General features: G+C 46.0%; 1 protein-coding gene across 3 annotated transcripts in view; it reads left to right on the top strand.

Moving 5' to 3' along the window:
* The window catches only part of CDH5 (cadherin 5), a 31677-nt gene extending 18384 nt beyond the window's left edge, over positions 1-13293 (top strand). For all 3 annotated transcript variants that reach the window (XM_047711331.1, XM_047711333.1, XM_047711332.1), the window contains 7 exons: positions 75-262; positions 1598-1848; positions 5091-5233; positions 6803-6927; positions 7287-7395; positions 9480-9725; positions 11149-13293. In XM_047711331.1, coding sequence (XP_047567287.1) covers positions 75-262; positions 1598-1848; positions 5091-5233; positions 6803-6927; positions 7287-7395; positions 9480-9725; positions 11149-11666 — 1580 coding nt within the window. In that variant the 3' untranslated portion in view covers positions 11667-13293. The remainder of the gene's footprint in view (positions 1-74; positions 263-1597; positions 1849-5090; positions 5234-6802; positions 6928-7286; positions 7396-9479; positions 9726-11148) is intronic.
* Positions 13294-16288: the final 2995 nt, after the last annotated feature.

Below are 16288 nucleotides of genomic sequence, written 5' to 3'. Positions count from 1 at the left end.
AGGATAGTATAAGGGACATTTACCTTGTCTGTCTCATTAACTCAATGCCCTTGGGGGCGCCCTATTCGCATCAGCCAAGTACACATTTGCCGTGCCTGAAGACATCCGCGTAGGCAGCTCCTTGGGCTCTCTGTTCGTTGAGGACCCAGACGAGCCCCAGAACCGGATGACCAAGTACAGCATCGTACAGGGTGAATACAGGGACACCTTCACCATTGAGACGGACCCCAACCACAACGAGGGCATCATCAAACCCATGAAGGTTTGTGGGCATGCAGCTGTGACATCAGATGTGGGGTTTGGGGTTCCCTGCGTTCCCAGGACTCACCCAGGGGCTGCTCCAAGGTCGGAGGCCATCAAAGATGTACATTCTGGGTCAGCTCAGAACTGGCCATGTGCTCTTAGAGCTCATGACCCTAGAGCTGGGAAAGGGGAGCCAAGACAGAAGCCCTTAGGCCGGGTTACCCAGAAGCAGACCTTAAGGCAAGGATTTGGGATGTAAATAATTTACTTGAGAAGTGATGCCAGGAAGGCCCAGGGGCAGTGCCACATAAAAGGAAGAACAAAGGCTCCTTAACCATCAGGTTGTCACTGCAGGCAAGGGGGACACAGTCCCACCGGGTACATCTGCGGAACTGTGTGGAAGAAGCCTCAGAGCTGCAGGAGCTGGGGGCGGGGGGAGCTGCAGGGTGAGCTGAGGGCTCCAGGGGGTGTCCACTCTTGTACTTTCTGGCCTGCCCCGACTCCTGCCCAGCCCTAGTAGTGTTACAGTCACTTGCAGCAGAGAGTGCAGGGGGATGTGGGTGGTCACTGGCAGTGGCTACTGTGGACAGACAGAGCAGTCAGAGCAAGTGAATCTGGAAGAGGAGGCAAGGGACACAAAATGCCTCTAGAATACCCATGCCAAGTACTGGGCTACCTGGGCCAGGGACGACCCAACTCAAATGGGACATTCCAGAACCCCTGAGAGCCTGAGCAAGGCCATTCCCCCAGCAGCACTCTCCTGAGGCTGTCCCTGGTCCAGCCCTGCACTGGGAACTAGAGGCCCCCAGGGGAGTCACACAGCCTCCCCAGCACCAAAGCTCGCAGCAAGTGGGGAGACGCGCAAAGACAAACAGGGCAGCCATGAATAAGTGCTCCAGCTACCCAAGTGGGGAGCAGCTGCCTGTGTCGGGGGGCAGGATGGGATCTGAGAAGATGTGATTACCTTCAGATCTGGCTTCTCGGGAGGTGAGAAGGAGTGTGCTAAGCAGGCAAAGGCAGGAGAAGCATCCTGAGCAAAGATATAAGGAAAAGGCCCATGCTTAAGGAGCTGTGGACTGAACTACCAGCTGTGATCCCTAGAGAGGACTGTGGCTCACCCACTGTGTGTCCTCAATACTCAGAACAGGGCCAGTCACAGAGTTAGGTTGGGGGGCAACCGAAAGTCAGCCAGCCCCTATCTCTTGATGACCCTAGAAATAACTCTTGTCCAGGCCACAAGCCCCCATCTGTAAAATGGGTGTCATCCTAGAGCAAACGTGCAGGGTTGCTGTGATAATCACATCTCACGGGCATGGCTCAGAGCAGGTAATCGCCACATTTATCCCTTCTATAGACCCTGAACTATGAGGACATTCAGCAGTACGTCTTCACCATCGAGGCGACAGACCCCACCATCAACCTCCACTACCTGAGCAGCATCTCCATCCGAAAAACCGCCCGCGTCATCATCAACGTCACAGATGTGGACGAGCCTCCCACCTTCAAGCAGCCCTTCTACCACTTCCAGCTGCGGGAGAACCAGAAGAAACCTCTGATCGGCTCCGTGCTGGCCATAGACCCTGACGCAGCTCGGCGGAGCATTGGGTAAGGGCGTAGAGGGCGTAAGGGTGACGATGACCATGACAACCCCTGCGTGAGGTCCTCCACACCGGCTGCACTGACACCATGACCCAAATGCGGCAAAGGGCTTCTCCTGGCACATACACGGGACGTGGCAGAGGCAGGACTAGAAGTCGGGTGGGATCCTGTACTGCCCCGGCAACCCCAGCCCGCATGGCCCTGACCATGAGAACTCCCCATGGCTGCTCCACCGGCAATGGCTCCCACGGGTCCATCTAGGGAGAGCTGATGGCCAAGAGGGAAAGCAACTGAGGACACACGAGAAAGCCCTTCACTAAGCATGTTTTACTAAGTTGGCCTTCCCAAAACCGCAAAAGAAAAAGGTGTTCATTTCACAGTGAAACAACACAAAGAATTACGAAAACATCAGTAACCCCCACTCCCAGGCAACTCATGTTCACAATTTGAGGCGGTCCTGTCCTACCTTTTCTTCATGAACACACTAACATGGATGTACATTTATGGTGGACTTGATGTCTGTCTGTCTGTCTGTTTGGGGGTTTTAAATGCTTTCACAGTTTTTTGGATCACACCATGCCCATTTCATCACCACCTGTTCTATCTCCAGTAGACTCTTCGCCTCTGCCCTCTGGGATGCAAAATATAGTTCTACTTCATACATTAGAGCTATCTAACGGGTTGATTTTAACCCAATCTCATTTTATTGCAGAGAAATTGTGCTAGCACCATTTATTAAATAAGTCCTCATTTTCCCACCTTTGTTACATACTATACTGAATCTATTTCTGAATCCTCTGTTCTGTCCACTGTTGTGTGGCAAAGCCATTCTGTTTCATCGCAGGGGCTTTATACTAGAACTTCATAGGTACAAGCCAAGTCCCTCCCCCACTGTTTTTTTTACTTTCTATAGCTTTTACGCATTCTCAAACATTCACCCTTTCGTACGAACTATAAAATTCTTCTGTTTTCTTTTTTTAACATTAGAATTCTAATGAGAATTATGTTATACCAGTTCAGGGAGAACTGATATTTCTATGGTATCAGGTTTTCTTATTAAAGTCAAAAAACATGTCCCCAAAAATGGAGAGTTGGGCCACATCACAGGAGCTCTGGGACTATTACAGTTCTCATGGCCACTCTATTGTAAATAGATTGTAACAATAATTTTTATTTCTTTACTGATCCAAGGATTTATTTAAGAAACTGATGTTTTTATTTTCCTTTACCAGTGGTAGGGTATTTTTTGTTTTTGCTTTAACCTGTTCTGGGATATAATACAACTGTGTTTGCATTCATTTTTTCTAGAATCCCTAAAATTTTGCATTATATATTTTAATTTTTCTATTCACAAGGGTTGACAACTATTTTACCTTCATTATGACTTGTAACTTTTATCCCTATGAAATTATTATATTTGTTCTGCTAAACATTTTGCCTTCAGCTCAATACTGCCTGATGTTAAGTTTGCCGGTCCTGGTTTGCATAATAGAAATTTTCCAATCTTGGGGTGCCTGGGTGGCTCAGTGGGTTGAAGCCTCTGCCTTCAGCTCAGGTCATGATTCCAGGGTCCTGGGATCGAGCCCCTCATCTGGCTCTCTGCTCAGCGGGGAGCCTACTTCCTCCTCTCTCTCTGCCTGCCTCTCTGCCTACTTGTGATCTCTGTCAAATAAATAAATAAATAAATCTTTAAAAGATAAAAGAAGAAGTTTTCCAATCTTTACTTTCAACTTTCTTAACTTCTGCTTTTCACCTGGCATTAAGTTGTCTCTCAAAAATAGAAGGCAGTCGGTTTTGCTTTTTAATCTAAACTGAGATGCTTTGGGTTTAACCTATTCACATTTATCATCATAAATGATACATTTGATCTTGCTTTTTTTAATCTTGTTATACATTTCTCATTTCTCAAACTTAATGGGTTTTTTTCTTTTCCCCCATATTTGCCATAGAGTCTATTTTTTTTCCATTTTTTTTCTCCTGGAAGTTTGAATGGAATACATTGATTTTTACTTCTACCAATGAGACTTACTTCTACCTGTAAAATTAAAAATGTTTTCTTGGACATTTTCTACTTTAAAATAACACACACACACACACACAATTGCTTTCCTATGTATGATAAGGAAATAACTCATTTCACTTTAATGCCTCCCGAAGAAGGCTTTTTCTTTATATCTCTTTACATTTCTTAGTTGGATGAAGTTAAGTTTTCATAAAAAACTATCAGGACCCATCTCTATCGGTGACATAATTCCTGAGTTCTGGTATGTTTACAAATACCTTAGTTCCTTTGCCTTCTTATGTTAATAACACCACATGTGCTCCTATAACCCTCAGAGCAGAGGCACTTCACTTCAAAAATACTATCAATGTTTCTAACATTTAATTTTGTGGGGACATCTGGGGTGAATCTAATTTTCTTCACAATAACATATTTTTCTGTCTGGACTCTGTTCATTCCCTCACACAGCCTTGAAATTCAAAAGTGTCATCAGGATATATGTAAATGTTGATCTCTTTTGAAAATTACGCCTGATATTAATGATCTCTCTTAATCTGTACAGTTGAGCCTTTCTTAAGATCAGGAAAGTTTTCTTTTAGTGTATCTTTTGATATTTCTTCTGTTCTATTGGTTCTGGAATTTTCCTCATTAGCAAATATGTATGATATTTACTACATATTCTATATCTCTTACATATTCATGTCTCATTTCTTTACACCTTTTTCTTGAGTTTTGGAAGAACTTTTCAAATTTTTACTTCATACATTTATTTTCTATTATTTCCTATCTCTTCCAGCTCCTTTTTTATTTCTTCCAGCTATCTTTTCTTTCTTTCTTTCTTTCTTTTTTTTACTATGTTCAATTAGCCAACATATAATACATTATTAGTTTTTGATATAGTGTTCAATGATTCATTAGTTGCATATATCGCCTACTGCTATTTTTCATCAATCACGAAAAACAACCCCAGCCCTGGCGCACTGGATTACAGAGCCTCCTGCCTCAGCTTTCAAAGTACTCCGGCAGAGTCTCAAGGCCCCACCTTCAGCTCAGCCAGGGTAGCCCTGCTAAAATTGAAGGGATTATCACCCACTCTGAATCCCTCTGGGAGGCAGAACACAATGAGCGGTGAGAGGAGGATGGAGGAGCCGCAAAGGATAGATGCGGAAGGGCCTCATCAGTCACACTGAGAAGTTTGCACTCAGCAAAGAATAATGGAAAACCATGAATTTCTCTCCCCTGGCAGATATTCCATCCGCAAGACCAGTGACAAGGGCCAGTTCTTCCGAATAACCAAGCAAGGGAACATTTACAATGAGAAAGAACTGGACAGAGAAATCTACTCCTGGTATAACCTGACAGTGGAGGCCAAGGAACTGGATTCTAGTGGTGAGTGGCCCCATATGACAAGAGACCTGGGCTTTTCTTCTTCTCATTCTTCTCACTTTTCCTCATTCCTTCAAAATAGGCACAATGTGTCAATCTCAATCTCTAGAGGTATTATAAGCACCTGCTGAAGCCCCACTTGGCTGCAATACTATAGAGCCTCCATCCCCAGGCTGGGCATGGGCCAGCAGCATTCACATCACCTGAGACTTTGTGGGGAGGGTAGAATCTTGGGCCACTCCCAGACCGAATCGGAATCTCATGCACATTCCAGTTTAAGAAGCATCATCATAAAACAGCCTGCTAGACATTTCTGTGATAAGAATCACATAAGGCACCTTTTAAACACAGAGCCTTCCCTGGAGGTTCTGGCCCAATGTTCCAGCAATGGGGACAAGGAGCGTGCATCACTCAAGTACTACGTGGTTCTTATTATCATGGATGTTTGGAAAAGACTATTTGCTGGGAGGGGAGGTGATGATTTATATGCCGGTCAGTGGGTTGAATTCAAAATGTGAAGCAGCTTCCAGCTTCAAGATCATTAGGTTCTCCAGCTTAGTATAACTTTTGCCAGAGGGAAAGGCAAGTATTGGACTTTTGCATCCTTACAAAACTTGACATGAGAAAAATCGCAGTTGCCATCCAGGAGACGGGATTAATATTCCTGCCTTACCCAGGAGGCCACCAGGGCCCAGGGGGGTGGATGACTTGACCAAGGCCCTACTGGTGCTACCCTAGAGGGGCCCTGCCTCCTGCTGCGTCTCTGAGACTTATCAACCCCCTCGCATGGCAGCCAAGCCCTGACGGCAATGCACTCCCTTGTGGTTTCCAAATCAGTCTTTGCCCCTTTCTTGATCATCTAATCTCACTCACACAATTTTCAAACTTTAAAAGTAATAGTTTGTTGTTCATTTTAAAATATAAGAGAAAATATGGAAAAAGAGAAGAAAATCATCCCTCATAATCCCACCACCACAGATAATTACTGTTAACAATAGTGTAATTTTTCTGGTCTTTTTTCCTATACATATTTTTATATAACTGAGATCATAATATTTATATAAAAATCATACCCTGCATTTTTACTTAACCTTATTCCAGAACCATTTTCTCATGGTGCTAAAATATCTTTTCTTTATTACATTTTTAAAATGTGATTTCCACTGGCATTGTAAATGGCCACACATTCCATTCTTTTAAAGTGGTTTAATTTGTTAACCCCATCTCACTCAGGTTGTTTACCTTTTAATTATTTTGTGATTAATGAATTTTATTGATAATTACTTAAACTATTGGATCAATTTGATAATTTGTCAAATTAATTAAAACCTCCTTTAATTGGCTTGCATTGTTTACCTTTTTGATTCTTACAAGTAACTGTTTAGTAAACATCTCTCTGCGTGAATCTTGATGTCCACCCCCTTCCTCTTTCACCCTTTTCACCCAGAATGTCATTCCCCGGACTCTCTTCCAGAGGCCCCTCTTCGTGCAAAAAGGGCACCCCTCCAGGATTCCCCATCCATATACCTTCTATCTTTGCAGTTGGCTTCATGAGCTCTTTCCTCCCTGTAGGGTACTCCACAGGCAAAGAATCCATTGTGCAAGTCCACATTGAAATTTTGGATGAGAACGACAACCCTCCAGAGTTCGCCCAGCCCTACGAGCCCAGAGTGTGTGAGAATGCTCCTCAAGGCAAGGTGAGTCTGGCTCAGGTGGGAGGGCAGGCATACCCCATGAGGACAGGCTGAAGGGCAGCACCTTCTTCCACCCACAGCCAGCTGGCATTTGACTGAGCTTAATGTAAAAGACACAACAGTCTTGAGGAAAGGTGTCGTTATCCCCACATCCCCACTTTACATCCCCTGAGGCTCACAGGGGATGTGTGGAAAATAGACTGAAGAGGAGGGTGGTCCAAAGAGTGGCTTTGTGGAGACCATTTAGGTTAATGTTACAGGTGAGATGCAGCGATGATCATGTCTAAACCCACAGTCACCACCACTAAACTCCTGGCCACCCTAACACCACCACTGACTAACCCCCATTTTCCATACTCCAGCTGGTCGTGCAAATCTCGGCAATAGACAAGGACATTACACCACGAGACGTGAAGTTCAAATTCTCCCTAAGCACCGAGGACAGCAACTTCACCCTCACAGATAATCACGGTATGCATCAAGGTAGTCAGCCCGCCTACTGGCTGGGGCAGAGGCAGGGTGATTCGGGTCTGGAAGCACCAGTGCCAAAGACCAAGCCAAAAATCGGCAGCGGGGAGGGGGCAGTTACGGGATATTTTGCACAACTCCTTACTGGTCTGTGCTACAGTCAGAGCTACCCAGGCCAAATTGCCAAGTCCAAACTCCCCAGAAGATGTTCAGGTCAGCAAGGAACATAGAACAGATACAGAGTGCAGACACTTGCTCGATTCACTAACGACACAATAGATTCCTTCCCACACTGGATCTCTATGCCCAGCATAACTGCAAATTCTTCTATGAGCTCTGAGGTCACTACCAAAGAGTCTAAATTGGAAATGTGAAATCCCAAATGCCAAGAATACAGTGAACTTTGTCTTGATTCAGCCACAATGACTACTTACCACCAGGTGGCCCCAGGACAGCATCTGGTCCACTCCTCGAAGCCCAGCGTCTGTGATGTCAGTAGTGGCTGATGAGAGCTTCTGATGAGGATGTGCTTACAAGACCAATGATGCTGAGGTGGCCGAGCTCCCAAAAGTAGACAGGCTACCATGGCTTCAGCTGCTTCCTGAGAAAAACAGAGAAAAATCTCTCCTGGGTCTCAACAGAGCCATCCTTCCCCCAGCACAAGGTAGAGTTAGCTGCCTATCTCTGATGGGCCAAACTGTGGTGGATGAGGATCCCGGTGCTAAAAAGCCATTGTCACCTGTGAGGAAGGGCCCTGAGAGTGTGAGGGGGACCCAAGGGGTCAGCCACAGACCCATCCTTAAGGAGCCTTCTGTGGAACTGGAAAGGCGGCCATGATGTGCCGGCAGTCAATGACAGACCATTCAAATGCTCAGCTGTCTTTAGCAGTAAACTATGTGCAAAATACCCATCACCCCATGCCCCATGTTCACCTCAATCCCACCTCAGAGGGGGTCTGCACTGGGATAGAATGCTTACGAGCCACCTCAGAGGCACCCCCTTGTACAACCAGGAGGCAAGCCTGTGGGTGCCACATTCACTTACAACCTGAATATTCTATTATGAAAGTAAATGAGTATAGTGAAAAAACTCTCATTTCTCTCATAAAATATCAATGGCCATATAGCTATTATTTTTTATTATAATAGACATGGTTGCTTAATAACAAAATGTAATTAGCTTTCATTTGAAATGTAAATGATGGTCTCCTGTGCTTTTGGCCAGCTTCCCGAATGAGCTGATCCTGCAGGGCTAGATAAATCCTGGAGCAGGGATCCCTCAACCCTCTGACCACAGGCACTGTAACTCCCCAGGAGCCTGCAAACGCAGACACTATCTGGCCTCTGCCCAGAGCCAGTGTATCTGAAATGGGGGCGGGGGCGCGGGTGAGGAGGGGAAAGGAATCTAGAGGGGAAGGGAAAGTAGGGTTCTGAAAATGAGCATGTTTAAATAGCTCTACAGGGGATTCTTCTGTATGTGGAACCACTCATTGAAGCTGGGAGAGAGAGCCAAAATTTGGGCCAAAGCACATTCCCAGTTCCAACCTGCTCAGGAAATCCTCAGTTACACATTTCCTCACTCCCTTGGCGCCTCAGGGAACGTGTGCATTGTTTTCACTTTCTGGTGGACTTTTAGGAATAGCAGAAACTGTCATCGAAGTTAGCCCACTGCTAAAAAACATTTAAACACTTTTTTTCCCTCATCATCAAAGCTTGAAATAATGCATTAATTGAGCCAAAAGAGAACCACCTGTTATTACAATGGGGTTAAGGAAGAGGAGATGGGAGCCAGATGTATGGGTTGCTCACAGAAACAGAAAGTGAGGATTTTACGTTTTGGCCAAACCATTCTTAGGGACTAGGTCGAAACAGCTGCCCCAAATGTCCCCTCTCTGGAGAAACAGACCCACACTCAAATGGCTGAAACATGAGGCAGGGGATGCAAAGAGCAGAGAAGCCCCCCAGACTGCATCCGGACTGGTATGGTCATGGAGGCCTCCCTGGAGGAGGCAGGCCACACGTGAGTGTGAATGATCAAACAGGCACTCTGGAGAGTTGAGCCTGACTCTGCAGCCCTGATGTTTCCAGATAACACGGCCAACATCACAGTCAAGTATGGACAGTTTGACCGGGAGCGTGCCAAGGTCCACCACCTGCCTGTGCTCATCTCAGACAACGGGAGGCCAAGCCTTACAGGCACCAACACGCTGGTCGTGACCATTTGCAAGTGCAATGAGCATGGCGAGTTCACCTACTGTGAGGAGATGGCAGGCCAGGCAGGCGTCAGCATCCAGGCGCTGGTAGCCATCTTCCTCTGCATCCTCACCATCACAGGTCAGTGCCCAGGAGGATGGGGAAGGGACGCGGTGGGGGGAAGGGGAGTTGGGGTTCACAGGAGGAGGAAGAGACCAGGGATCCAAGAGGCAACCCTGCCTCCAGCCCATATCCCACCCTGGGTCTCAGGGTTCCATAGTAGAACACAGGGATAGAAGCTCTGCCCCGCCTGGGATGCCTAAGGGTGGGGGTACATGTGGGGCAAGGGAGAGTTCAAGGCCCTTCCCCCACTTAAAAATACTTCACATGTATGACATTGCTTCATTCAATTTATAGATTTTGAGCACTTAACTACATTCCAGACACCATTCTAGGCATTTATTGACATGAACCCTATTCTGAAAAAAAAAACAACATATATTTATTTCTTTTGGGGGAACAAGAAAAAGGAAAGTTTTAAAAATTCTAGCTTAGCTCATCTCCAGTGGCTTGCTTTCCTCTTCTGAATCCCTACAGCCTTGATTTCTTTTTTTTTTTTTCGTTTTGTTTGTTTGTTTGTTTGTTTTTTGGGTTTTTTGTTGTTGTTGTTGTTTGGGCCTCCAAATTTTTAGGAGCATTTTAGTCCTTGCCTTGTTTTGAGTTACCCAGGGAGCAGACCCTGGGACAAGGATTGGTGTACCAGTGATTTATGTTAGAAGTGCTCCCAGGAAGCTCTAGAAGGAAGAGTGGGGAGTGAAACAGGGAAGGGAAGTAGCTGATGAAGAGAGAGGTGTCAATACAAGTCGTCAGTGTGGGCCAGGGGAGCCTTCTGCCACCTGGGACAGGGAAGCAGTGGGGCACTCATAGCTGATGTTTATCCAAACATGAGCTCCCCTCAGCTGAAGTTTGGGGGCTTCTCCCAGGGCAATAAATTCTCCTGCACTTCACCAGCCCTGAAATGGAGCAGAGACCTGCCCTTAAAGGAAGGTTAAAGATCGCCCTGAGGACTGAAATGACCGGCCCTGAGGGATACTATGGGGGCACCTGCATTATCTGCTCCAGGCTTTTTCCTGCCATTGGCTCCCCCCTTAGAGACCCCCTGGGTGTGCCACCATCCTGGCGTTTCCCTGGTGGAGAGTCCAGACTCAGACCCCCTTTTTAATAATAATTAGTGATAATAATGACAATGACATCACCACCACAATTACACGTAACCTCTCAACTACCTTACTAAATATAAACGAAGCACAGAAGTCACCCTGGGTCAGTCCCACGGAGGTGGGGGTTGGGCGGCTGGCCTTGACCCACGGAGGGTGGAGGAGGGGGCTCGCGCGTACCCACTAGGTGTCTGGACAGAACCAGCCTCCGCGTTGGTCCAGGTGCAGCTGCGAGGCTGGGGGGCTCGGGAATCTCCTGGGAGGAGGGGAGGGGAGGGCGCCCGGGAGCCGCAGAGACGGGGCGCACCTGGCCAGGGCCGGGTCTGACTGGCTCTGACTGGCTGCAGTGATCACCCTCCTCATCTTCCTGCGGCGGCGGCTCCGGAAGCAGGCCCGCGCGCACGGCAAGAGCGTGCCCGAGATCCACGAGCAGCTGGTCACCTACGACGAGGAGGGCGGCGGCGAGATGGACACCACCAGCTACGACGTGTCGGTGCTCAACTCCGTGCGGCACGGCGGCGCCAAGCCCCCGCGCCCCGCTCTGGACGCGCGGCCGTCCGTGTACGTGCAGGTGCAGAAGCCGCCGCGCCACGCGCCCGCGGTGCATGACGGGCCCGGGGAGATGGCCGCCATGATCGAGGTCAAGAAGGACGAGGCGGACCATGACGGCGGCGGCCCGCCCTACGACACGCTGCACATCTACGGCTACGAGGGCGCCGAGTCCATCGCCGAGTCCCTCAGCTCCCTGGGCACCGATTCATCCGACTCGGACATCGATTATGACTTCCTCAACGACTGGGGGCCCAGGTTCAAGATGCTGGCTGAGCTGTACCGCTCAGACCCCCAGGAGGAGCTGATGTACTAAGGGGGCCATGGGCCTCTAGGTCTGGGGACACAAACCACTGCAGTTCGGGCCAGCCGGACACCCGACACTGAGCCCGCAAATTGTAGCACTGACACCCCAGTCCAGCAGCCCTTCCTCATGGGTCCCAGAGACTTCACCACCTTGGGTAGCAAACTCCAGGTTCCTGAAAAGTCCAGGAACATATTTCAGTGACAGCTACGCCCTAAATGCTGGAAGATCCAGGCTGGGGTTCTGTCTGGACTCGGACACCCATAACCCTGTTGCCTGGAACCACGGGTCCAACTCAAAGCCTTTCTGTGGCTCCTCAAAGCAGCTTATGTTCAGCTGCCAGGGGGAGATCTTTCCTTGAAATCCTTGAAACCCCTGGTGAGGGTGGTGAGGTCGGGGAGGTCCTGGTGCCTCTCTGCCTGGATGCAAAGGGCTGCACAGCATGGCCTGTGGGGCAAAACTCTCTGCAGCCCAGTCCCATGGGAGACTGGAACCATCCATCAGCCTACCCTGCTTCAACTTCCTCCACTCTCCCAAGTTCCCCTCCACTCCCAGCCTCTTCCCAGGTCTCTCAAGAAGGAGGAGAGGGCCCCTTGACAGCTATGGAAGGTGGGTCCTAAAGGGACCTCACTGGCCTGCCACGCCCCTAACTGCTGTACTAAGCACTGAAAATTCAACCAAGGTCAGGAAAATGGCTTGTTGAATTCTGAAGCAACTGTGAATCCATCCTGGAGGGACAGTGAAGACCAAGTGTGACAGATCATATGGTGAGGGACACCTCCACACCCACACCCTTTGAAAAGAGCCTGTAATAGCTGTGACCCCATTTTGAGACTCATCGACAACCCCTCCAGTTTTTCCTGGGAAGTGGAGCAGAAGTTCCCAGAACAGAAGACCTCTCCCTGTATATGCCTTGCCTAGTCACTCATTCATGCTCTTTCTCTTTTTCCATCTACTTCTTATCTCTTGACTTGAAGGCCCTCAAGATCTGACCCTCAGCAGTTCTGGCTGAAGTCCAAACCCAAACATGACTGCACTACAAAACTGTGCCATTTGATTTTACACACCTCATTGTTGTCACATCTCAGGAAACCCCTGCATGGTCCCATCCCTCAGGCACACCATGCAGAAGGCACCCTGCCCTGCCCATGTCCTGTGGTCATCTGTGCATCTCCCACTTTCAGCCAAATATGGACCATTCGATTGCAAACATGTCCTGGGGAAATGGCATCACTCAACAGGAGGGGGCAGGGCAGGAGGGAAATTCCAGCTCACCCCTAGTCATGAACTGAGGTTCCCCTCTGGACAAGGGCCCTCACGATTCAGGAGATTAGAGATAACACTGACTTTTTTTTTTTTAAACCAATATCTAGCTTTTGTACTTTTTTGTTTACTAATAATACTTACACATTTCTAGCTCTCACAAACATATAGAATAAGGATTTTTGCATAATAAGCGGGTTGCTATGTAGGTTAACAACTTTAATTCAGGTTTTTTAGTTGGATGAACAAATTCCTGTAACCTTCTTTTTCTTATTGTAGTATTTACTGTAGTAATAATGATTATATGTAGGCCACACTGGTGCATGGGATGTACTGTATTTTTTTAATACCTAAATAAAGAAAAATCTTAAAATTCTTTCATTTCTAGAGCTGAGAAAGCTCATGTGAAACACATACAAACCACCACCACCACCATCATCATCAAAGGAACCCTGGACATGGGGAGATATTTGCAGTTAGGATTTCAGAGACACTCAGTCTGCACTGCAGCTGAGAAAAACAGTGGACACCTAGTCCAGCTTCCCTTTCCTCCCAGAGCTCAGTGACTTCTGAGTGTGCTTCCCAGTCCCATTTCCACCCTGCACAACAGGCAGGGCCTCTGGAAGATGGAGTTGACACACCATTTGCATTTGGCAAATGAGCCAGGGCGGGTGAGATTCAGGAGCAGCGAAGGAGGAAATCAACCGCTACTTAGCAGGTTGACAGGGGTGAGCAGCTGGCACGTACTGGGGTGTGTGGCCCCAACACTGGAGTCCTGCCTAGAAAACCTCATGATCAAAATGAGAAGAGGAAACCTCCTTGTCAGACTCAGGTCTGGAGTTGAAGAGGTAAGTGCTGTCCACGTCAACAAGGCTCCTGCTCTTTGACCCTACCATCAGGGTTTCCTGGGGACTATGGCCTCCAAGGGTGGTGTCTGTAAAGCTCTCAGGGGTCAATTTGTCTTAATTCCAATTTTGTTCTAGCTTCCTTTATGATTTCCTTTTTTATCCACTGGTGATTTAGAACGCATTATTTAATTTTCACATATTTGTGAATTTTTCAAATTTCCTGCTGTTACTGATTTCTACTTTCATTCCCTTATGGTGAAAGAACATAATTTTTATGATATCAAGCCTTATAAACTTATTTCAGACTTGTTTTATGTCTTAATGTATGTTTTGTCCTGGAGAATATTCTATGTGCCCTTGAGAGGAATGTGTATTCTGATGTTGGTAGTGGAGTATTTTATAGCTGTCCATTAGATATCACGGTTTGTACTGTTCAACTCTTTTATTCCCTCACTGATATGTTTAGTTTGTCTATGCACTATTGAAAGTGGGGTGCATTTCCAATTGTTATAGTTGAATTGTCTATTTCTCCCTTCAATTCCGTCAGTTTTTGCTTCATGTATTTTGAGTCTCTGCTGTTAGGGGCATATAGGTTTCTAATTGTTATCCTAAAGGACTGACCCTTTAGCATTATAAAATGTATTTTTGTATCTGGTAACAATTTGTATCAGTCTGTTTCATCTCTAATATTAGTATAGTCACTCCGGCTCTCTTTCAGTTAGTTTACATAGTGTCTCTTTTTCCATGCTTTTACTCTCAACCAGTTTGCATTTTAAGATTTTATTTATTTATTTGACAGAGAGAGAGAGAGAAAGAAATCACAAGTAGGCAGAGAGGCAGGCAGAGAGAGAGGGTAAAGCAGGCTCCCCGCCGAGCAGAGAGCCTGATGCGGGGCTCCATCCCAGGACCCTGAGATCATGACCGAAGGCAGAGGCTTTACCCACTGAGCCACCCAGGTGCCCCAAATTTGCATTTTTTAATAGAAAGTGTGTCTTCTGTGGACCAAATGTAATTGGATATGGCAGTTTATCGACCCTACCAATCTCTGATTTTTGATTGGCATGTTTAATCCTTTTCCATTTAATCTAATTACTATAAGGTGAGATACATGTCTGCTATTTTCCTATTTTTTTCTACATCTTATATTTTTTGGTTCCTCTATCACCCCACTACTGAATTCTTTTATTTTAAATAGGTATTTTCTAGTGTACCATTTTAATTCTCTTGTCATGCTTTTTACTTTTTTTTATTTCCTTACTGGTTCCCATGAGGATTATATTTTAGATATAAAATATCAGTTAGAATTTCTACTAACTTAATTTAAATACTGTACAAAACTTTGTTCCTATATAGCTTTACTCCCACTCACCTCCTTTGCATTGTTGTACATATTACATTTTCATACACTGTATGCCCATCAACATAAATTCATAGTTACTGCTTTATATAGTTGTCTTTTAAATCTGATAGGCGGGGGAAAGTTACACACAAAAATATGCCTATTTAAATTTTTACAGCTACTTAGACGGTTACCTTTACTGCTGATCTTTATTTCTTCATATGGATTCCTTTGATGATTATTGTCTGTGTCATTTCATTTCAACCTGAATGACTCTCCTTAGTAAGTTTGTAGGGTAAGTCTGGTAGTGAGAAATTCTCTCCATTTTGTTTATCTGGGTATTGATTTCTCCTTTATTTTTCCAAAATACAGAATTCTTGACGGATAGCCTTCTCCTTTCAGCACTATGAATGTCATTCCAGTGCCTGGCCTAGCGGGCTTCTGATCAGTAACTTGCTGTTAACCTTATTGAGGAAACTTTGTATGTCATAAACCATTGCTCTCTTACTGCTTTCAATATTCCCTTGGTTTTTTGATCTTCAACAGTTTTGTTATAATGTGTCTAGGATAATGCTAACAGTTTATCTTATTGGAGTTCATTGAACTTATTGGATATGTAGATTAATATTTTTATCAAATTTGAAAGTTTGAGGCCATTATCTCTTCAGATATTCTTTCTGCCCCCCCTTTCTCTCTCTCTTCTCTGGGCCTCCCACTGTGCATACATGAGTATGTCTGATGATATCCAATAGCTATCTAAGGTTTATTCATTTTCTTCATTCTTTTTGTTGTTGTTCCTCAGACTAGATAATCCTAATTGATCAATCCTCAAGTTTACTAATCTTTCTTCAGCTAACTCACATCTGTTCTTGAGTTCTTCTGAATTTTTCATTTCTTTTATATTTTCAACTACAAAGTTTCTATTCTTTTTTTTAAATAATTTCTACCTGTTTACTGAGGGGCGCCTGGGGGGCTCAGTGGGTTAAGCCGCTGCCTTCAGCTCAGGTCATGATCCCAGGGTCCTGGGATCAAGCCCCGCATCGGGCTGTCTGCACAGCAGGGAGCCTGCTTCCCTTCCTCTCTCTCTGCCTGTCTCTCTGCCTACTTGTGATCTCTCTGTCAAATAAATAAATTAAATAAATAAATAAATAAATAAATAATTTCTACCTGTTTACTGATATTCT

Source organism: Lutra lutra, chromosome 17 (assembly GCF_902655055.1).
Source record: "Lutra lutra chromosome 17, mLutLut1.2, whole genome shotgun sequence".
In the NCBI taxonomy this organism is placed as follows: domain Eukaryota; kingdom Metazoa; phylum Chordata; class Mammalia; order Carnivora; family Mustelidae; genus Lutra; species Lutra lutra.
The sequence above is the reverse complement of the archived record's forward strand: the minus strand, read 5'-3'. Positions and strand labels throughout refer to the sequence as shown.